Source organism: Prionailurus viverrinus, chromosome D2 (assembly GCF_022837055.1).
Source record: "Prionailurus viverrinus isolate Anna chromosome D2, UM_Priviv_1.0, whole genome shotgun sequence".
Lineage (NCBI taxonomy): Eukaryota > Metazoa > Chordata > Mammalia > Carnivora > Felidae > Prionailurus > Prionailurus viverrinus.
The window spans coordinates 47,428,908-47,451,261 of record NC_062571.1 but is presented as its reverse complement, the minus strand read 5'-3'; the positions used below and the strand labels follow the sequence as shown (position 1 = coordinate 47,451,261).

General features: G+C 44.6%; 1 protein-coding gene across 1 annotated transcript in view; it reads left to right on the top strand.

The window, feature by feature from the left end:
• Positions 1-22,354, top strand: part of VSTM4 (V-set and transmembrane domain containing 4) — a 98,857-nt gene that overhangs the window by 63,260 nt on the left and 13,243 nt on the right. The window contains exon 7 of the mRNA XM_047826502.1: positions 1,152-1,213. Within this exon, the coding sequence (XP_047682458.1) occupies positions 1,152-1,213 (62 nt within the window). The remainder of the gene's footprint in view (positions 1-1,151; positions 1,214-22,354) is intronic.

Sequence of the window (22,354 nt, the reverse complement as noted above, 5' to 3'; positions counted from 1 at the left end):
TCTGCACATAGTGAGGTGGGACAAGGGGTGTCAACATCTTGGTTCATTCAAGGGAAAGAAGCCTCCGATTTTTCTAAAGATGTAAACCAGGTATGTAGTTTATTTTGGATTGGCCCTGGGGATGAAATGAGGGTTGGTCTTTGATTCCAGTTATAATGTAGAGCAAAGTGGGTGAGAAAGATGGGTGTTTCTGGAGGAGAGAACTGCTCATATCTTAGGAGAACTAAGACCATCTACAGATAGTTCCTAAAATTACCATGGCCAATTTGGGAGATGTTCATGCCTCAAATAATTTGAAATGTAGTTGGAAGTACTAGGACCTCCCAGATAAACAATTTAAATAACAAGACAGGATATATTTTATCCCTCAGGTGGGGCTTCACAGGCTGTCACCTAGAGACCCTTGGGGTCGTGTGGTGAATGCCACTGGTGCTCAGGCTGAACACACGTTGGGTGGACAGAAAGGCTGGAAGGCCTGGGCGTTCTGGAAGCCATGATAAGTGCAGATCCGGGGAGGGAAGGGGACAGAGAACCCTGCCGTAACATCTCATTCAATCAGAGTAGATAGTACTCTACCTTACCAAAGATAAAAGTGAGACTCAGAGAGCTAAGTGATGGAGTCTGGCTCGGAGGTGAGGTCTGTCTGACTTTGAAGGTCAAGTTTAAGTTTCAAATCATTGAAATACTCATTACATGACATGGTGGGGAAGAGCCTTGGTTTTCTCCTCTGTTAAGTGGGGACAGTAAGACCCTCCCTGATGACCTGTCAGGGCTGCTGTGCGGGTCAAGGTCACTGCTTTCACTGTTAGTGTGTAGTTAGAACAAAGCCCCAGGGAAGTTCCCAGGCTCGGCCTTTACCAAACACACCTGGTTCTCACCTGCACACCTGACCTCTTTGTAGCTGGCAGGGTTTTATGCAGAGCTGTTTCGTTGACCTTGAAGATGGGAAAGGATGACATGGCTAAAGACTAGGGGAGAATTGCTCTCCATCGAGGGGCACCCAGTGGTATCGAGGTCAGAAACGGGAGTTCTTCCATAGGGGCAGGAAGGGGTCCATGAGTCTCCACAGAGTATGTCTGTGTTGCTCATGATATGTGGACATTAGAAGTCTGGGGAGAATTGGAAGCTAAACTCTTCATACGCTTCCACAGCCCCCATAGCCGCCACGTTCCATAAACCGAAGCTGCTGAAACCGCAGAGGAAAGTCACGCTGGTGAGTAACCCTATTCTGTTTGGTGTTGTCCCCTCAAGCCTTCAACACGCTGCAGAGCCCAAGTAGTAGCTTTACTGACTCCAATCACGCTGATAGTTCTCAGTGCTTTGATCCCCAAGCAACGACATTCTCTCTGCTTGGGTCAGCTTTTGAGACATCTTTTCCCCACATCTTGTTCCCAGAGTGGCTTTCTAAAAATCAAAATAGAACATATGTTTCATTATAAACACTATTTTTCAAAAAGAAAGAAAGAAAAAAGGCCATACTCAGGAAGGTATAAAATGGAATATGGGCCTGCTTGTATACATTAACCTGATAACCACTCTGGAGAGATTGCTGAAGAACCTTCCAGAAAATATGTCATAGCTTTTTATTTTGAAATAACTTTAGGATCACAGAAGGGTTGGAAAAAAAAAAAAAAACGGAGAGTTCCCATCTGCCCTTTCCTAGCTTCTCCTAATGTTAGCATCTCACGTAGCTACGGTGTATTTGTCAAAAGTAAGATTATCGTCAGTACATTGCCATTAACCACACCCCAGACTCTGACCAGATTTCAGCCGTTTTTCCATTCATGTTCTTTTTCTGTTCCAGGACCCAGTCCAAGATATCACATTGCATTTTGTTGTCATGCGTCCTGAGTTTCTTCCAATCTGTGACATTCCCTGGTCATTCTTTTACTTTCATGGCCTTGACACTTTTGAAGAGTCGTAACCGGTTATTTTTTTTACAATGTCCCCCTGACTTGGCTTTCCCTGAGGTTTTCTGAGGAGTAGAGATGACATGAGGTTCTGGATTATGGAGTAGAATGCAGAGGTGATATTTCCTTCTCAGTGCATCTGTTCAGGGATGCATGATGTCGATATGTCTTATGAAAGTGACATTAATTGTGATCGCTTGGTTAGGGTGGTTGCCAGGCTTCTCCGTCCAAAGTTACTGTTTTTCGCCTTCCATACTTTATTTGTTAGAAGCCAGTCACTCAGTCCGGGTCACATCCAAGGGAAGGAGAGAAGCTTACTGTCCTGAGAGAGGAGTATCAAATAATTTGTGCTGTTAACCACCACAGCCATTAATAAATATTTCAGGGGCGATAACGTCAAGTCTAAGCAAATATCCCGTTTCTCCTTGAACCTTCAGCCACAGTGTTACCATTCATCAATGGATTTTGCTTGTAGCAGTTATTAGTATGGTGTACTCATGGTGATTTTCTATTTTCCTTAATCCCTGTACATTTACTACTTGAAATTCTTCTGTAAGGAAGAGCTGGACACCTTCTCTTATTTATTTAACTCACTAATTTATATCAATATGTATGCACGGACATGAACAACTTTAAGTTTCTAGTTATATTGTTATTTACTTTGTTTCCAGTATTTTTAGCAGTTGTATATTTGTATGAGAGAGAAAGAGAGACAGAGAGAGATACAGAGACAGACAGGGAAAGACAGAGAGGGAGAGAAATTGGCAACCCTATTCTAACATGTGGCCAAGATAATCTTGAAGGAAAAGAAAAAAGTGGAGAATTTCTATACCAATTTTCAAGATTTATCTTAAAGCCACAATAATTAATAAACTATGGTATTAGCACAAAGATAGATAAGTTGATCAAAGGAACAAAGAGCCCCCAACAGATCTAGGGATGTATTGTCACTTGATTTATGACAAAGGTGGCATTGCAGGGCAGTGGAGGGATTACTTTTCAATATAGGGTGATGGGTCTGTTGGATATCCATATGAAAAATGATCCATAACCCCTAATTTACAAAAACTAGACAAGGATCATGCACTTGTCTAATCCATGTCTAACCTGTCATGCACACATCTAACAAAGGTTCTTTTTTAGAATGTCTGAACACCTACCAATGAATAGCAAATAAAAGGACAAGACTACAAAAAAAAAATACGAAGTCTGAAACATGCATGTCACAAAAGGAGGTACACAAATAGTCAGTTCATGAAAAGTATCTAACCTCATTGGCATCATGGCAATGGAAATTAAAAAGCAGAAACTTCACATCTATGAGGATGGCTAAAATGAAATACTTGTTTCTTTTTATTTTGCCTGTTTTTCTCTGACCCACTGGGAATTTAGGAACGTATGCAGTTTTATCTGTTTGTCAGATCCTTTTTTATTTTACTTTATGTTTCATATTTCAATAATCATTAATTGTCACTTTCATTAAACTTCATCACTACGTTCTTTTTTAAAAAAATTATTTATTTAAATTCAAAGTGGGTTGGGGCACCTGGATGGCTCAGTCCCAGTTAAGCATCTGACTTTGGCTCAGGTCATGATCTCGTGGGTTCATGAGTTCAAGCCCCACTTTGGGCTCTGTGCTGACAGCTCAGAGCCTGGAGCTTGCTTTAGATTCTGTGTCTCCTTCTCTCTCTGTCCCTCTCCCACTTGCATTCTGTCTCTCTCTCTCTCTCAAAAGTAAATAAACACTAAAAAAAATTTTAATTCAAGTTAGTTAGCATAGCGTGTAGTATTGGTTTCAGGAATAGAACCCAGTGATTCCTCATTCACATATAACACCCAGTGTTCATCCCAACAAATGCCCTCCTTAATGCCCATTACCCATTTAGCCTTTCTCCCCACTCCCCTCTCCTCCAGCAACTGTCAGTTTGTTCGCTGTATTTAAGAGTCTCTTATGGTTTGATCCCCTCTCTGTTTTTATCTTATTTTTCCTTCCCTTCCCGTGTTCATCTGTTTTGTTTCTTAAATTCTACGTATGAGTGAAATCATATGATATGTGTCTTTCTCTGACTCATTTATTTTGCTTAGCATAATATACTCTAGTTCCATCCACGTTGTTGCAAATGGAAAGATTTCATTCTTTTTTATCCCCGAATAATATTCCACTGTATATCTGTATCTATCTATATCTATATCTATATCTATATCTATATCTATCACATCTTCTTTACCATTCATCACTGTATTCTAAACAATTCTTTGAACCAAACATGTACTAGTTGTGTTATTATTCTTTATTGAATGTAATGTCTTTCCCTCAAATATCTTCATTTGCCTTTACATTTGAGCAATTTTTCTGTGACTGGAATTCTAGTTTCATAAAATTTTCCACTCTGTTCTAGGAAATATGCTAAGCACTTTTTGGGCACTTCTATTTACTTCCCATATTGCTCAATATAAATGCCAGATTCCTTACTGTGGCCTACAATGCCCTATACCATGCAAGCCATATACGTAATTTAATTTTTTTAGTAGCCACAGTAAAGAAGTAAAAAGAAACAAGTGAAACCAATTTTAATAATATGGTTTATTTGACCCAATATAGCAAATATAGTATCATTTAAACATGTAATGTATACTAAAATTATTAATGAAATATTTTACATGCTTTTTATTCTACAAAGGCTTCAAAATACAGTGTATATTTTATACCTACTACACATCTCATTTCAGAACCACATTTTAAGTGCTTGAAAGCCACATTTGACTAGTGGCTACCATATTGGAAAACTCAGCTGAATATAATCTGGCCCCCATTACCTCTTTAACAACATTTTTGCCACTGACCCCCTTCCTTGTTCCTTTCTGGCCACACCGGCCTCCTTGCTAGTCCTTAAACATACCAAGAATGTTCTGGAAGGAACTTTGCACCAGTTGTTCACTCTGCCTGGAACGTTCTCCCCAGGATATAGTTGTGGCCTATCTATTCACCCCTTCAGCTCTCTATCCAGATGTCACGTTGATGGAAGAATCTTCTTGAAATCCTATATAAAACACTGCTCACCTATGAGAGGCAGCCTGACATGTTTTATATTTATCTATTAGTTGCCTCTCCCTTCTACCAGAATGTACGGCCCATGAAGGCAGGGAGCTTGTCTGTTGTGGTCACTGCTGTATCCTCCATACCCAGAGCAGTGTCTAGCATGATAGAGATTTGTTAATGACTCTGCACACCAGCTCAGTGGAGTTGGTTCTGTCATTCTGCTTTTACAGATGGGCACAGTGAGATGCAAAGTCAGTAAGGCACAAGATGGAACCCAGGGTCACGCAGACTTGAATCTGGTCCTTCTGAATGCAAAACATAAAGTTTTAGCCAGCTCATTTGGCTTCTTGCCTCAGAGTGGAGCCTGGGTCTGGTGGCTTCTGACATATTCTTCTGGCCCAGCCTTGCCCCTGCCCTTGCTGCTTTGTGCCCAAGTTTCATGCTGTTCTACTGGAGAGGCTGGTTCACTGTTTTCCAGAGAAAGACTTCTTTTGCCTGCAGTGAACTGTGGGCCCTGATGGGCTTTTCATTCAGTGTGATTCCATCTGGTTCATATCATCAAAAATTCCTCACCGGCTCTCCTCTATTGCCTACTCCTGTCTTGTCCTCAAATGTAGCAGCAGAGTGCTTGCTGATTTAAATAGATCTCTGGTCATTCGGTGGGCTTTTGGAAACTCAGTTGAGCATAAAAGCTAAACCTATCAACGTCCCTCACTCCTCAGCTGTGCATATCACTGCACATGTGTGTACCTGTGTATCTTTTCCAGATCTTTTCTCTATGTTCTGATATTTATCAACAACCTCAAGAAAGGATATGCGTTGTAAATTTTCCACCTTACTTTCTCTCTGAGTTGTTCAGGAGCTATTGGTTCTAATCCAGAATCTTACCCCTGGTAATAACAGAAACAGCTATTTACTGACACTCTGTGGATATATCCTAGAGAGACAGCCAAAACAGTGCCTTTTCTTTTAGTGATAGAGAGAGAGAGTAAGCAGAGGAAGGGCAGAAAGAGAGGGCGACAGAGGATCTGAGCTGTCAGCACAGAGCCTGATGCGGGGCTCAAACTCATGAACCATGAGATCATGACCTGAGCCAAAGTCGGACGCTCAACCGACCGAGCCACCCAGGTGCCCCCCAAAGAAGTGCTTTTTACATATTGCCATAGTTGATTTTCCTAATAAGTTCCCCACTCCCGATCCCCAGTTTTGCATGTGAGGACATACACTCTGTTCAAGAAAAGTGAGCTCCCACAACTCACAAGAGTATTGATCCTTCTCCTGTGAAGACAACCCCACTGCCCTAGAGGACGGCCCCTTTGCAGTGTTGTTGGTCTTATCTAGTTGGACAACTATCTCTAGTCCACAGCCTGGCGGTGGGTGGGGGGGCACCTCTCATTTGTCCATTGAACAAAAACCAGCTGTGCACTTACAGGGTACAAAATGCTACAGTAAGCCCTTGGGGGCCACTTATAAACAGAGTGGAGTGAACAGTACTTTCAAAAATAACTCTAGTCTTAGTCACAAGTTTTCGTTGTTGAGTTTTGTGTGTGTGTTTGTTCGAGCTGGTGTGCTTCCGATGCAGATTCAACATTGGACATTCTTAATCTTCACAGAAAGTTAATTGGGACAGTTATATGATTTATATGCATTTAATTATATGCATCACAGGGACTCCTTGTTTTATGGAAGTGTCTCCAATAACATTTCTTAAGTACCAAATTGTCTGTTAATCGCTTACAAGATGAAAAGATTTAAAATTTTCTATGCCACATTTTCCAGAAACAAGCCAGTTTGGAAACCAGTTCCTACCTATGACAATATACAATAAAGAAAAGAGCTGACTTTGAATGAGACTCTGTCTGACCAGCAGTATAGAGTCAAAAATATCAGGCCTAGCGTCTGCAGGTTTTAGTTCATATTAAGATGTAGTTTCCCAGGAGGGCAGCATTGACCTTGGTCTCAATGGGTCGATATTTAGCTCTCCGATCAATAAGTCCTGATGGTAGCTAAAACTAAAGTCAATAGATACCTGTTGATTCACGTGGGCCTTGGTGGGTAGTTTAGAAAATAGCTTGGAGACATCTTTTCTTTCAGGCCTGGCACTAGTTTAGGTCTTCAATTCTGTCACTGTTCCGTTTTGCTACCATCACCACGAAACGGTGCTTCCTCAGGTGGTTATAGGCCACAGAGCACACGCAGCCCTCTTTCCAGAGTGATGGTAGCACGTGCTCACCCCAAGAAATCAAGCTTCCTGCTGCCTCTGGCACCGCATTGACAAGAGGGAATATTTATTGAGTACCTACTATGTGCCAGTTCCTCTGCTGGGGGCTTAGATTCCATCTTACTCATCTTTTTTTTTTTAAATTAAGTTTATTTTTGAGAGAGAGAGAGAGAGGGAAAACAAGTGGGGGAGGGGCAGAGAGAAAAGGGGACAGAGGATCTGAAGCGGGCTCTGCACTGACAGCACAGAGCCCGATGCGAGTCTCAAACTCATGAACCTCGAGATCATAACCTGAGCCTAAGTCGGACACTTAACTGACTAAGCCACCCAGGCGCCCCCCCCCCCCCATATCACTCATCTTAATTATAAATCTTAACTACCAGCTCCTGGTAGGCCCTCTAGACTCTGGCAGGCAAAAATAACAGACGCGTTTCCTTGTGTTTTCACCCTCGAAGCATAAAAGCGGGAACCTTTTTGTATGTTTCCAAGGCGACATGGCATTTTGCGGGAAGTACGTATTCCAGAGACGGGGAGTGGTTGGGAGGTTTAAAAAATGATAGGATTCAGGAAGAAAAAAGAGAGGAGCAAAGCATGTTAGACATTTCGTAATCAAGCTGTGCAAACCGACCCTCCTCTTTTTTAACAACACAAGCACGACATAGCCTGCTTTCAGAGTTATCTAATCACCTAATGAGGCCACGCACCATCACGAAGCGTCTCTCTGACAGACAATGTGATCGTTTTGTCTAATAACCTTAAACACTGACAGTGAGTCATTGTTTCTACATCAGTGTTTTTTCTTCTTTTGGGGGGCAAGGGAGTACTTGGACAAAACGTAAAATGTGTAATTTCCCCGCAGCAGAGCCCCCAGGACTTGTGGGGCTAATGCAGATACTTCCAGGAAAAGCTGTCATTGCTTCCTTGTTTCTGAAGAAACAGAGAAAGGCAGCAGTGCATTTGATTGATTTTTGTTGCATCAGGTCAGTTATTGATTTGGAGGCCAAGTGGAGGAAGAGGAAACAGTTTCTGTGATGTGGAGGTAAGACCTCAGTGCTTAAAGAAGGGCAACAGGAAATAACAAATTTGAGAGGAGGGTAGTCAGGACCCCAAAACTAATGAAAAGAGAAAGAGAATACAGTTCTTTGGACTCAAAGACCTTTTTTTTTTTCTTTTAAAGGTTTATTTATTCATTTTGAGCGCAAGTTGGGGAGGGGCAGAGAGAGGGAGAGAGAATCCCACGCAGGCTCCTCACTGTCAGCGCAGAGCCCAATGTGGGGCTCGAACCCAGGAACCATGAGATCGTGACCTGAGCCAAAACCAAGAGGCAGACACTTAACCGACTGAGCCACCCAGGCACCCCTGGGCTCAATGAACTTTTATACACTCCTGCCTCTGAGTCAACACCCTCCTCACCCTTGAGCCTCTGTAATTAAGGCACTTGTATGTAGTACACAGTAGCCAGAAGGCTCAGGCCACCTCTCTTCTCTAAGGAGAAAATGATCTCTTGTGAGCAAAAGACCTAAGACACAGAAAAATCAGGAACATCATGGGCTTAATTACCACAGATTTCCCAGTGGGTGTCTTATATCCTGTCTGTCCCACTCGGATCCATCCTCCACGTTGCTGCCTAGAGTTTGTTCCCAAACACAACTCCAACCATGTCATTTCCCTGCTTAAAATACTCTCCTGGCTCCCCCTTGCTTCCAGGATGAAGCACGGCTTCCCGTGAGCGACATGAGTACAGGCTGGGCTGGGCTGTCTCCCGCTGGCAGGGGGGCTCTGCCCTGCACCCACTGCCCCACCTCATCCTCCCGCAGAGCCGCCACTCACCTCTGAGATGTGGCTCCCCCACAACCTTCTTTTGGATTCCTCCTGCCGCTTGAGCCCTGCTTACCCACAAATCCAGTTCTCCGGGCATCAGTTATGCCTCTGCGAGTCAATGACCTCCCCATCGCCAACTCTCATGGCCCTTTTCAGTGAAATTGTTATTTCTGACCCCTCAAGGCATCCATGTCCTTGTTCCTGGAGGTAAACAAGGGTCATCTGCCACCACCCGCAGCTGACCGCTCTCCTTCCTGGCTCTTGCCCTTCCCCACACGGGTAGGCTGCTTCCCCTCCTCCACCGGTCCAGGATGCTGGCTGTCTCTGGGATGCTCTTCTTCTTGAACAGATTGCCTGGGAGAGTCAACACTGTCACAGGGGCAGCAGGCACCTGCGCAGCCCGTCCGTTCCCTCGCTTGCGTCTTCGAGTCAGTTCCACATTGGTTCTGACTGTTTATGGTACGTACATTCCCCCTGGCGGCTCCACATGCACCGCCCGTTCATCACAGCACACAGGGGACTCATCACGTCCGCCTAGTCCTGCTCTACCTGGGATAGCCCTGCCTCAGGGAATGGCTGTCCCATCCAGAATGTAGGTGCCTTCTCCCTCACCCCTACGTACTGGTGCCTGAAGCCCGTCTGTTACTTTCCAGGATGCCTGGGCTCGTTCCTTTCCTCCCACTCACTGCCACAGCTGGCTTGCAGGCCCACCACCTCCCCATCCATCTGATTTTCAGCCTTTGGGGCTTCCATAACACCTTACCTGTATTTTAGCACTTCCCACACCACAGTGAAGTTATACTTACCTGCCTGATCTAACTTTTCCCTCCACTAGGACCATGTGGTTCCCATTTTACAAAGCGGCCTCTACATTTCTTATACTACAAAGGCTATACATTGTAGACACCTTAGATAGTGCAGATGGTGGGGGCTGTTTTCTTTTCATTGTGCCAAAGTGCACGTAACATAAAATGTACCATCTTAGCCATTTTTCAGCGGATAGTTCCGTAGTGTTAAGTACATTCTCATGGCTGTGCAGTCTCCACAACTCTTTTCATCTTGCAAAACTCTTATATTCTTTAAACCACACCCCTCCTTCCCCTCGTCCACGAACTCCCCCCTTCTATTTTGTCTTTATACGTTTGATTACATGAGGGACCTCATGCAAGAGGCATTTATCTCTTTGTGACTGGCTTGTTTCACGTAGTGTAACATTGTCAGGGATTGTCCATGTTGCAACGTGTGTCAGAATTTTTTTTTTAATTTTTTTAATGTTTATTTATTTCTGAGACAGAAAGAGACCGAGGATGAGTGGGGGAGGGGCAGAGAGAGAAGGGGACACAGAATCCAAAGCAGGCTCCAGGCTCTGAGCTGTCAGCACAGAGCCCGATGTGGGGCTCAAACCCATGAACCATGAGATCACGACCTGAGCCGAAGTTGGACGCTCAACCAACTGAGCCACCCAGGCGCCCCTCTTTTTTTTTTTTTAAGGCTGAATAATATTTCCTTGGATATATATACCACATTTTGCTTATTCATTCATCTGTCCGTGGACACTTGAGTGGCTTCCACATGTTACCTGTTGTGAATGATGCTGCTGTGAACATGTGAACATACAAATATCTTTTTGAGCTCCTGGTTTTAGTTCTTTTGGATATATATCTAGAACAGGAATTGCCGAGTCACATGGTAATTCTATTTTTAGTGTTTTGAGGAATTGCCATAGGTTTTCCATAGCAGCTGTACCATTTTACATTCCCACCAACAGTGCACAGGGATACAAGGGTTCAGTTTCTCTACATCTTTGCCAACACTGTTATTTCCTGGGTTGTGTTGTTTTGTTTTGTTTTGTTGTTGTTGTTAGTAACCATCTTTTTTTTTTAATTTTTTTTTAATGTTTATTTATTTTTGAGAGAGACAGAGACAGAATGCGAGTGGGTTGGGACAGAGAGAGAGGGAGACACAGAATCTGAAACAGGCTCCAGGCCCTGAGCTGTCAGCACAGAGCCCGACACGGGGCTTGAACTCACAAGCTGCGAGATCATGACCTGAGCTGAAGTCGGACGCTCAACCGACTGAGCCACCCAGGCGCCCCATTAGTAACCATCTTAATGGGTGTGAGATGGTATCTCATGGTGGTTTTAATTTGCACTTCCCTAACAATCAGTGATGTTGGACATCTTTTTAGGTTCTTATTGGCCATTTGTATATCTTCTTTGGAGAAGTATCTATTCAAGTCCTTTCCCCATTTTTAAAAATCAGGTTGTTTGTTTTGTTGTTGAGTTGTAGGAGCTCTTTATATATTCTGGATATTACCCTCTTATGAGATAAATAATTTGAAAATATTTTCACCCATCCTGTAGGTTGTTGCCTTTTCCCTCTGCTGATTGTGTCCTGCACAGAGGTGTTAAATGTTCGTTAGCACTAGTTTTAAAGTCATCAAGGACTTGTCCTCCTCATCGCTGTGTCCTCAGTAAAAGAGCTGGAACTTACAGAGTGTGTGTGGGGTGAATGAATGATTGAGGACAAAGATGTGTGATTGGACTGACTCTGCACTGCTCAAAGTGCAGTCCATGGACCAGCAGCCTGGGCATCACCTAGGAGCTTGTTGGCAAATAGACCCCACCCTTGACCCTGGTGAATTAGAATCGGCAGTTCAACAAGATTCCAGATGAATCTGATGAACCTGTAAGTCTGAGTGTGGCTCTGAATGACGTATCAAACTCAGTAGACATCTCCGGTTGGGTCATTGCCGACAGGATAGAGTCCTTCACATCTGGAGGAGACTGTTTTTACATTTTAGTAAAGAATTCAGACCTCACGTGGGAGAATGGTGGATTTTCCTATTTATCAACAAAGAGAAAATTAAACATGAGAATCAGCTTCTAAAAGGTAGGGTGACTTTCCTTCATTCCTGAGGACCTTTCCTGGACGGTTTATCCCTGTGTCAGCTGGGGTTTGCTCTGTCCTGTGACATCCTAATGCCCCTCACAGGTAGAGTTCTGACATGTAAAGAGTGTGTGATCAAGATAGGCTCACCTGTGATTCCCTCTAGTTTAAAGTCTACAGTAAACCAAAGGGGCGCCTGGGTGGCTCAGATGGTTGAGCATCTGACTTTGGCTCAAGTCGTGATCTCATGGTTCGTGAGTGTGAGTTCGAGCCTGCCTTGGGCTCTGTGCTGACAGCCCAGAGCCTGGAGCCTGCTTCAGATTGTGTGTCTCCCTCTCTCTCTGCACCACTACCCCCACCTTGCTTGTGCTCTGCCAGTCTCTCAAAAATAAATAAACACTAAAAAATGTTTTTAAAGTCTACTACCGTAAACCTGCTTCTTCTCATGGAAGCTGAAAGATCAGAGCACTCAGAATGAATGGGAACGACGTGGTTCATTCCATCATGGCTGAGAGGGAACCTGTCTTAGGAACCAGCCTTCCATTGAGTGGTCAGCCCAGGACCCACATGCCTTGCCTTGTCCATTGTCTTCCCGGCCTCAGGAAAGGAGCCCCTTTTCCTGGCCTCATTTCACTATCAAGAATATACCGCCAAGACCAGAGTTTCTCTCTGATAAGCAGCAGAAAAGGGCTTTGAGGCACATTAGACACCAGTGATAGAATTCTGAGAGGATTTTAATAATAACCCAAATCCCAGCAAAATTATTTCCAGAGGACATGCATTTCAGGTTTCTTGAAGGATGTTTATAATAAGCCGGAGAATTTCTCTTGTTGTCGTTAATGTGCTAGAACCGGTTTCAGTTAAATTTTACATGAAAAGGATATATTAACCTGCATAAAATATGTTCATAATCTCAATTTAAAATTAAAAAGAAGAAAAAAAACCCGCCACCACATGTACAATATATTGCCCCAAGTAAAAGCCTTGGGAAAAAAACAAAAACTTTGCTTGTACCACACCAGTACCATTTTTACAGAGATAAAAATTCTATGCTCCCCTCGGTACACATGCACATCCCATTATTGTCACGGGGAGTTATGTATGTTGACTGCAGGCAAGAATCGATGCCGAGCTTCAGAAGGGATGAGAGCAGGGAAAACAGAAGTCGTTTGGTTTCATGGACTTCCTCCAGTCCGGAGAGAGCAAGCGACTGGGCCTTTCATAAGTGGGATTGCCACCATCAGGGAAGGGAGGTCCCCTCCCCCTCTTTCCCCCAAGTGGAGGTGGAATTGTATTAGTCTTGTGTTAGGGACTCCGGTCTCTGTCACAGACCTGTCATCTCCCGGCACACCACCAAGTCAGTGCCAAGGCCCTTTGCTGCCTGGTGCTGTCCACAGACGGGTACCAGGTTGGATGCTTCTCAGCTGTGTCAGAGGCCAATGGAGACTGATTGAGGCTCTGATTTTATTCACGATGGACCAAATGGAGCGCTTCCTCCCCAGAAGTCTTTTTTTTTTTTTAATTAAAAAAATTTTTTTTATTATTTATTTTTGAGAGGGAGAGAGACAGAACACGAGTGGGGAAGGGACAGAGAGAGAGAGGGAGACACAGAGTCCAAAGTTCTCTGAGCTGTCAGTACAGAGCCCGACGTGGGGCTTGAACTCACCAACTGTGAGACCATGACTTGAGCCGAAGTCAGATGCTTAACCGACTGCGCCACCCAGGCGCCCCTCCCAGGAGCCTTTTAGGACTGGTAGCACCAGGGCGCCTGGGTGGCCCAGTCGGTTAAGCGTCCGACTTCAGCCAGGTCACGATCTCGAGGTCCGTGAGTTCGAGCCCCGCGTCGGGCTCTGGGCTGATGGCTCAGAGCCTGGAGCCTGTTTCCGATTCTGTGTCTCCCTCTCTCTCTGCCCCTCCCCTATTCATGCTCTGTCTCTCTCTGTCCCAAAAATAAATAAACGTTGAAAAAAAAATTAAAAAAAAAAAGCCTGGTAGCACCTTCAACACTCATTAGGAACCCCCTTTAGGGAGACAGTGAGAATCCCACTTCAGAAGGGCTGCAGAAGGAGTCCGCTTCATCCCCTTCTAGAAGGATAACATGACTTTGTGCTTTGAGGAGGAAGGTGATTTGGGAATTGATCAGGGGTGTGTTTCCCCTTTTTACCGCATCCTTGGTTCATTCAGATCATTTTGTGGTCTTCCACTTACTCATTCCTTGAGCACTTATTGGATGCCAGCAGGCAGTGTGCAAGGTGCTGTGGGGACAGGAGCACGAGCCCTGGAATCTCCTGATGGGGGTGAACAGGTGGCAGAGAGGTAAGCTGCTCCGGAGGGTGGCCTAGGCTGGAGACAGGCCTGGAGGTCCTGCAGGTCCAGCCCCCTGAGTGACCCAACCCTGCTCCTGGGGGTCCTGGAGGGGCCTACTCTCGGGAGGCCCCTCCCTGTGTGTCTGCAGGGAATGTCTCTACAGAGTGGCGGCTGGTTTTCCAGCTCAGCTCAGCTGATTTGCTGCCTTTGTCGGGCCCTTTGTTACGGGGATCATTGCACTGCTGGGAATTTTTTTTTTTTTAACTTTTCCACTCTATTTTATTTTTATAATCTCATAGAACAATACCATTTGTGCTCACATTTGATTTTTTTTATATAAAAAAAGCCTATTTCATTTAAAACCTCAGTTTTGAGCATGGAACATTTCGGAATTGTTATTAAAAGACTTTTTCAGTCTCAAATAGAGAATACTAGAAATGGTAAAAAAAAAAAAAAAAAAAAAGAAAGAAAGAAAAGAAAAAATAGAAAAATCATCACCGTATCTGTGACATCAAGCTCGGTATTCACAATATCCCGAAGAAAAATCTCGATGTGAAATTCTGAGCTCATGGCAAACCAGTGGCACGTTTAAGGGCTTTTATGCCCGCAGCCAGATTTAATGCTAATTTATTATTATAGCTTCCAAAAGCTGAATGTATAAATTCCAACAGGCACAGGTGATGTCCAAAAGGCAGTAAGATGACAGCCTCATGAATTTATGATGAGAGCACGCCTGGAAAGGTGAAGCCTGCCGACTACAAATTCAGTCACGTGTGCCCATTGTCCACATCACGTACGAGTGCAGCTGATGAGCTGGCATATGCCTGCTGCTGGTCCAATGTTTGGCCTTCGTGCCCGGCTTGTGCCCTGCGTGCTGTGTCCGTGACGTAATGTTAGTGGTGATGATGGCGATGACAGTGGTGGTAGTGATGTGATGCAGATGGTGACGGCGATGGTGAAGAAGGGGATCTTGAGGGTGAGGACCCACCTACTCACTTCCCTGGCCCTCCCCCGTGCAGGCAGCGTCCCAGTGCTTGTCACTAAGAAACACTGGGACAACCCTGGCCTAAGCACGGCTGTTGTCTCGGCCTCCCAGATGAGGCAGGAGCTTTAGGGAGGTAAGTACCCGCACAGGCTTCCCCCACCAGGGAGCGGCAGAGTGGGGTCTGATCCGGCACTTGGCCTTGGGTCCCTGTTCTTCCCCACCAGGCTCTGGGCTCTGCTGTCTGTCATCGAAAGCTCTCCGTATGGTCCTAGTTCACCAGGCCTGGGAGTGTTCTGTCTCGACCTCGCTGGATGGGTTTTTATATGATGAAAGTTGCAGATGGTGATTCCAAGTGGGGTGCAGGAGTGGAGCTGGTGGTTCAGAATATCCATTTGTTAAAATAGAAAGTGAAATTCCTTCCATAAGCTCTTCTTTCTCTGCAGTTACCGCTGTTGGGAATTTAACTTCTATTTTTTTCTTTTCTTAATACATCTTTTTTAGACTTTTTAAAAGTTTTTTTTTATTTTTTAAATGTTTGTTTATTTTTTAGAGTGAGAGAGAGAGAGACAGAGTGTGACTGGGGGAGGGGTAGAGAAAGAGAGGGAGACACAGAATCTGAAGCAGGCTCCAGGCTCTGACCTGTCAGCACAGAGCTCGAACACACGGGGCTTGAACTTGGGAACGGCCAGGTCATGACCTGAGCCGAAGTCTGACGCTTAACCAACCAAGCCACCCAGGTGCCCCAATACATCTTTTTTTTTTTTTAATGCTTATTTATTTTTGAGGGGGGGAGGGGCAGAGAGAGAGAGGGAGACAGAGGATCCAAAGCAGGCTTTGCACTGACAGCACAGAGCCCGATGCAGGGCTCAAACCCACCAGCTATGAGACCATGGCCTAGCTGAAGTTCGATACTTAACCGACTGAGCCACTGACGTGCCCCTAGCTTCTATTCTTTAAACAGTTTTCTGTGTATATGCAAACTTACATCTACATTTCTCTATATATTCCTGAAGTGTATCCACAGTCAGCCCACAGTCAGTGTAGGTCACAGCTATGGATTATGACAAATACACTTCTGTCTGCCAAGTTCTCTAAAAATGAGAATGATCTTTTTTTTAAAATTTTTTAATGTTTATTTGTTTTTGAGAGAGACAGAGACAGAATGCAAGTGGGTTAGGGGCAGAGAGAGAGGGAGACACAGAATCAGAAGCAGGCTCCAGACTCCGAGCTGTCAGCACAGAGCCTGATGCGGGGCTTGAAGTCACAAGCTGTGAGATCATGACCTGAGCTGAAGTCATACGCTCAACCGACTGAGCCACCCAGACGCCCCAAATTGAGAATGATCTTAAATAAAATGTTCACACATTGAATTGTTTTCTCATTAACAATATATCAGGCTTATATTTCTACATCAGTACATAGAGATCTATCCCATTCTTTTAATAACTCAAAGTGTCACAGTATCATAGTTTATTATCTATCATCTTTCTTTCTTTCTTTCTTTCTTTCTTTCTATCAATCTATCTGATATTATCATATGCCTATAGTTTAACCTATGAAGTTTAAAGCCATATGCAGATTTATATGATTCCAAGCAATAGGACCCAGGTATCCTACTTCTTGGTAGAGTGTCTGCATAGAACCCAGGATAGGCTGAAAGAGAAGAAAGTCCCATGATTCAGCTCATGATTTCCCAAGAGCGTCCCCTCCCTGCATTTCTGAGGCCAAGGATATTCAAAGGAAGATTTTCAGTGCAGCGTCAGACTGGTTTTCTTTCACTGTGTCTTAAACTCATTCAGTCATTCATTTAAAAATGTGCATTGAGTATCTCCTGTGTGCCAGATAGCACCTGAGTCAGGTGTCTCCCTAGAAGCTACAGCCAGTGACGTGCTCCAGCCCACTCATACCCACGAGAGAGAACAAATGTCTTTGGCATCGTGAAATTTACACGTTGTAAATCAGCAGAGGCTATAAACCAGAACGCTTTTCTTGGACAGCCAGCGGCTCGCAATTTCCCAGCACACTACTGGATGCAGCAGCAAATGTCTGACAAAGCCACTGCCTTTGCAGAGCTGAGCGGTGTGGCTAGAGGCTGGCTCTGGCACCAGCCCCACCCACCACTGACTAGCTGTTGACCTCAAGCTGCTGTTTCTGTGCCTTTGTTTCTACATGTATAAAATGAGGCTGATGATAAGAGTACTTTCTGCCTAGAACTGTTGGTACACTAAGTACTAGGTGCTATGGTTCATTCTAGTGGGAGAAGGCAGAAGATAACCAAATGAACGTACTTTATAAGGCCAAGAGGTGATACGTGCTCTGCAGAGCAATAGAGCAGATAGGAGCCAGGGAGAGACTGTTTGACGGGGAGGGCGCCCCCTTGGAGCAAAGGCCTCTCTCCCTCTCTCCCTGCCCCTCTCCTGCTCATGCTCTCTGTCTCTCTCAAAATAAATGAACTTTATTTTAAAAAGTTAAAAAAAAAAAAAAAGGAAAGGTTAACTTTACCACTATGAAAAACATGTATCACTAGATTTATTTGACACTGGCCTGAGGCCCAGTGGCATCCATCAGAATCTGGTGTGTGATGTTTTCCAAATGATCTCTGAGCGTCTTCTTCTCTCTGCCTCTAAGTATTTCAAAGGGACAAGTTGTCAAAACAACACTTGTCTGTACTGTATAATAAAAATCATAGTAATAATAATTGAACACCTGTGTAGCATTTACTGTTTACCTACAAGGTAATTTTCTAAGTACATTACATGTATTAATGCATTTAATCCTCACAATAGCCCTGTAGGATAGATACCATTATGAGTCTCACTTTACAGATAAGGAAATGGAGGCACAAAGAAGGTAAGAAACTTGTCTGAGGTCACACAGTTAGTAAATGGCAGTCTTCCTGTCTCTGAGAATCCATGCTCTTAAGTACCACCAGACAGACCCTTGAACAGTCTGATGAGTCAGAGTGTTAGAGATCGCAGTTGAGGGGCACCTGACTGGCTCAGTCGGTTAAGCATCTGACTTCAGCTCAGGTCGTGATCTTGTGGTACGTGAGTTTGAGCCCCACATCGAGCTCTGTGCTGACAGCTTGGAGCCTGGAGCTGGCTTCGGATTCTGTGTCTCCCTCTCTCTCTGTCCATTCCCCGCTCACGCTCTCTCTCTCAAAATGAGAAATAAACATTAAAAAAAAAAAAACAAAACGATTGCAGCTGATTAGAAGATTGAGTGTTCAAAATGGAAGATTCTCAGAGCAGACTCCTATGGAAGGAGATTACCAAGCCCTCTCTTTTTCTAAACATAAGTATTCTTTTGAATAATATTGCCAGGAAAAGTACTTTTGGAAGGAAGCTGGGAAAACATAGATCTCTGGTCCATGGGGAAGAGAACATGAGTGACTATATTAGATCATGGGGCTCTCACTGCCATCACTGTGCCACTATGAAAAGTTTCATGTGTCAAGACCCTCCCCAAGAGATTTATCTATAATCACATTTTAGCTTCCAAACATACATTGGTGAAATCTAGAGACCTCCATCTGTCTGATGACTTATAAAGCCTCTGGCTTTTCTGTGCCTGGCTTTAGCAGGTCCTATGGCTGGTCACCTCTGTGTGTCCTCAGAGCAATTAGCCAGGGGCATGTGACTTTCCATCATGTCAAATTCATTCTGGGAATGTGCTTTGCTAAACATCCTTTGAATTCTCCAGAGTCGAGAGCGTGATGCAAATTTGCTCTGCTCAAGAGTTCCAAGTGACCTCATCCAACCCACGGTGCCAAAAACCTGGATACAACTTTGAAATCTTAATCTCCATCCAAAACTTCTCTCCTGAGTTCCAGATCCTTTCCAAACCTTCCAAAGCTGTAGAGAACACTGGCTCATTGGCCATCAGTTAACTGAATAATCACGTGAAAGCCAGGAAGCGGGTAGGAATTTGGGCAGATATAATCCCAAGGCTTATAGATGTCTGAAGCAACAGAGGAAGTGGGCATGTGGTGCCTCATAGCATGCCTGTGTCCTCCTGTGTGGTGACCAAGGTCCCGGTGTCTAGCCCCTGGCTCAGATTGCCAAGAGGAGCCTATGTCCGCAGTCATAGCTGCATGCTGGCTTTCGGGAGTGCAACTGAATTCCAGCCCTCACCTCTGGGTGGGGATTCTGGTATCAGTTATGCTGTTGAAGCCAGAGGTCCCAGTGGACCAACTGTCTCAGCTCTAAGGAGATCGTGACTAGCCCTGGCATGCAGCCGCTTCTCTAGCTCTAGCCTATCACTGCTTAGCTTCCTATTTCTACCTGTCCAATGGATATCTCTAACCAAGAGTCTGTTGCCACCTCACGCACAGCCCATCTAAAGCAGGGTGGGCCAGTCGGTAGACCTGTGGAACTCAAAATTAAGTCAAGTTCATTTCCAAGCCATGTCGATTCCAACAGGAACAGTAAAGGTGACGCCATAGTTTTCTTTCCTGAGTTTGGACCTATGGGTGCCCATTGAGGGCCCTCCATCAAACAGAGCTTTGCTGATCACACAGCCTCCACCTCCTCGGTGGCCATAGTCCTATGTGCGTGGGCGTGGGGAGGGGAGAATTTGTTTTACTAGGTACTCCTCTGTTGAATAAAAAATGAGCACTTATCTTGAAGGGGGGAGAGGAAGTCTGCCCTCGATAATATGTAATTCTCTCTTGGGTAAATAGATTCCTGATAGTGCAGCCCGTAGAAATGCAATCACATTTTTTAACTCTAAGGTGACGTTAGCATAAACATCCCCATGTCCTAGTTATTGATCTTTTGCTCAGATAATGGTATTACCCAATTGAACTTATGACACTGGAGAACTTGCAGCGGCTACAATTGTATTTTTCTTTTATTCCTGCAATTTAATTCAACGTGCACTTCCAACTGTGATCTCTATGAAAAAATGGTGTTTTGCAGGAGTTGGCGTAGAATGTTAAATCAATCTCTGTCTCTCTCTCCTTTTTCTTCTCTGCCCACCCCCTCTCTCTCCTCTCTCCTGGTAGGAATGTTAACTTTTAGCTTGAATCCTGGAAACACACCTACCAAATGAAATACTCAGAAACTTCCAAATTAAGAGCTTAAAGCGTGGTGTGTCCCCAAGAGGTGCACAACTTCTGAATTCTTGGGGGTTGACTTTTCTAGTGTTAGCCGTATCAAGTAAGTCCTTCCCCATAGGCCCACTTTCCATAACCAATACTCTAAAAAAGAAGAGCTTAAGTTAGAAGTCAGAGGTCTCCACCTGGGGGTTCTCGTCTGCTGTTGAGTGCCTCACCACTGGCAGAACAGAAAAGATGGGCCGTGGAAGACATGGCATTTCACTGCAAACTGATTTTGTTACAGTTGGAGTCCAGAAGGTTCTATCACTGCATGAGAAAACTGGACTGTGTGATAATGCTTTCTGAATTCTTCTGAGGTTTTACTATGTGGGAATTTAATCTGGCTCAGTGGCTGTCAGGGAGCACTTGAGTTCAACTCTAGGATCTGGGAGGTCCTTAAGGACAGCGGGAAGGTCACACAGCTGACGTTTAAACTAAGGTCCAAATTACCCCTGTACCCATGGTCTGCATTCAGCCATGAGATGATGGCCGCAGGGCCACTCTCCTTGCCTCCTCTCCAGGAGTATTTCCACCCACTGAAAGTTAGAAGAATTTTTAAAAATTCCATTCTAGCCTTTCTTTAATGCAGAAACATGTGTCTGTATCTGAAACTCCATCCCCTTTTGCTCACCAAATCCCCTTCCAGACTAAGGAATGGGTTCTTCCTGGCTGGGAAGAAATGTATCAAAAGTGAGATTACAGGTCTGTGAAACAAAGAGGTTTAGAACAGACAAGATCCCAAGCATTGAACATAAACACCAGGCCCTTATTGGAGAAATAGAGAAACTGACCAGGGGTCTCTGCAGGCTGAGAGGGAAAAGAAGATACAACCAAACAGATGCATTTGCTTCTCACGTTTGGAAAGTTCTAGGGCCTTTTCTTCTTCTTCTTCTTTTTTTTTTTTACTTAAGAAAATATTTTTAATGTTTTCATTTATTTTTGAGAGAGAGGGACAGACAGAGTGCAAGCTGGGGAGGGGCAGAGAGAGAGAGGGAGACACAGAATCTGAAGCAGGTTCCAGGCTTTGAGCTGTCAGCACAGAGTCCTATAAGGGCCTCAGACTCGTGAACCATGAGATCATGACCTGAGCCAAAGTCGGACGCCCAACTGACTGAGCCACCCAGGTGCCCCTGTATGGCCTTTTCTTTTTTTTTTTTTTTTTTTTTTAATTTTTTTTTTTCAACGTTTATTTATTTTTTTTGGGACAGAGAGAGACAGAACATGAACGGGGGAGGGGCAGAGAGAGAGGGAGACACAGAATCAGAAACAGGCTCCAGGCTCTGAGCTATCAGCCCAGAGCCTGACGCGGGGCTCGAACTCACGGACCGCGAGATCGTGACCTGGCTGAAGTCGGACGCTTAACCGACTGCGCCACCCAGGCGCCCCTGTATGGCCTTTTCTAAGGGACGCTGTCAGAACTTCCCAGCAGTTGGTCCGCGTCCCATCCCCCCTGTTTCCTCCTGCTCCTGCTTTTCAGCGAACACGGCGACATCAGACCTAGGTGTCTGAGGCCTGGAAATCCTGCTTCCAGGAGTTTCCTTTGTGTCTGAGTACAGCCTAAAGCATTTGCGAGAGTGTTTGTGAACCACTAGTTCAAGATCGTTGAAGCTTGTACTAGAGTGCCCATGCCCTTCTGTACTCCCTTCACCCCCAAGAGCAGGAATGGGGTCTTGAAGAGGGTCATGTTGAGGGCCAGCAGCTCACAGGGAACAGAGGTGCTTCTCGATTCATCTTCAGAGACTCACTTGATGTGCTCCAGTTTTCCAACTGCCGTAGATGTTGGGAGTGAATCTTCAGCTTATACCCAGGCCACATTCGAATTGTTAAGATCACAGACATCGCCGGAAATACACGTGGGGCCCTGCTGTGGGGTCCTACCCTTGGCTCTGCCCCATTGCATCATCTGCTTTAGCCTTTACATTCTGCTCCTGGCCCCTGGTTTTACCACCAGTTCTACAGTTTTACCAGTAACTGATTATTCCAATAATTTTCTCTAAGCTACTTCTCAATGCACCTAAACCTCCCACTAAAGCATCAGTGAAAAAAAAAAAAAAAAAAAAAAAAAAAAGGTAGCTTGATAAGA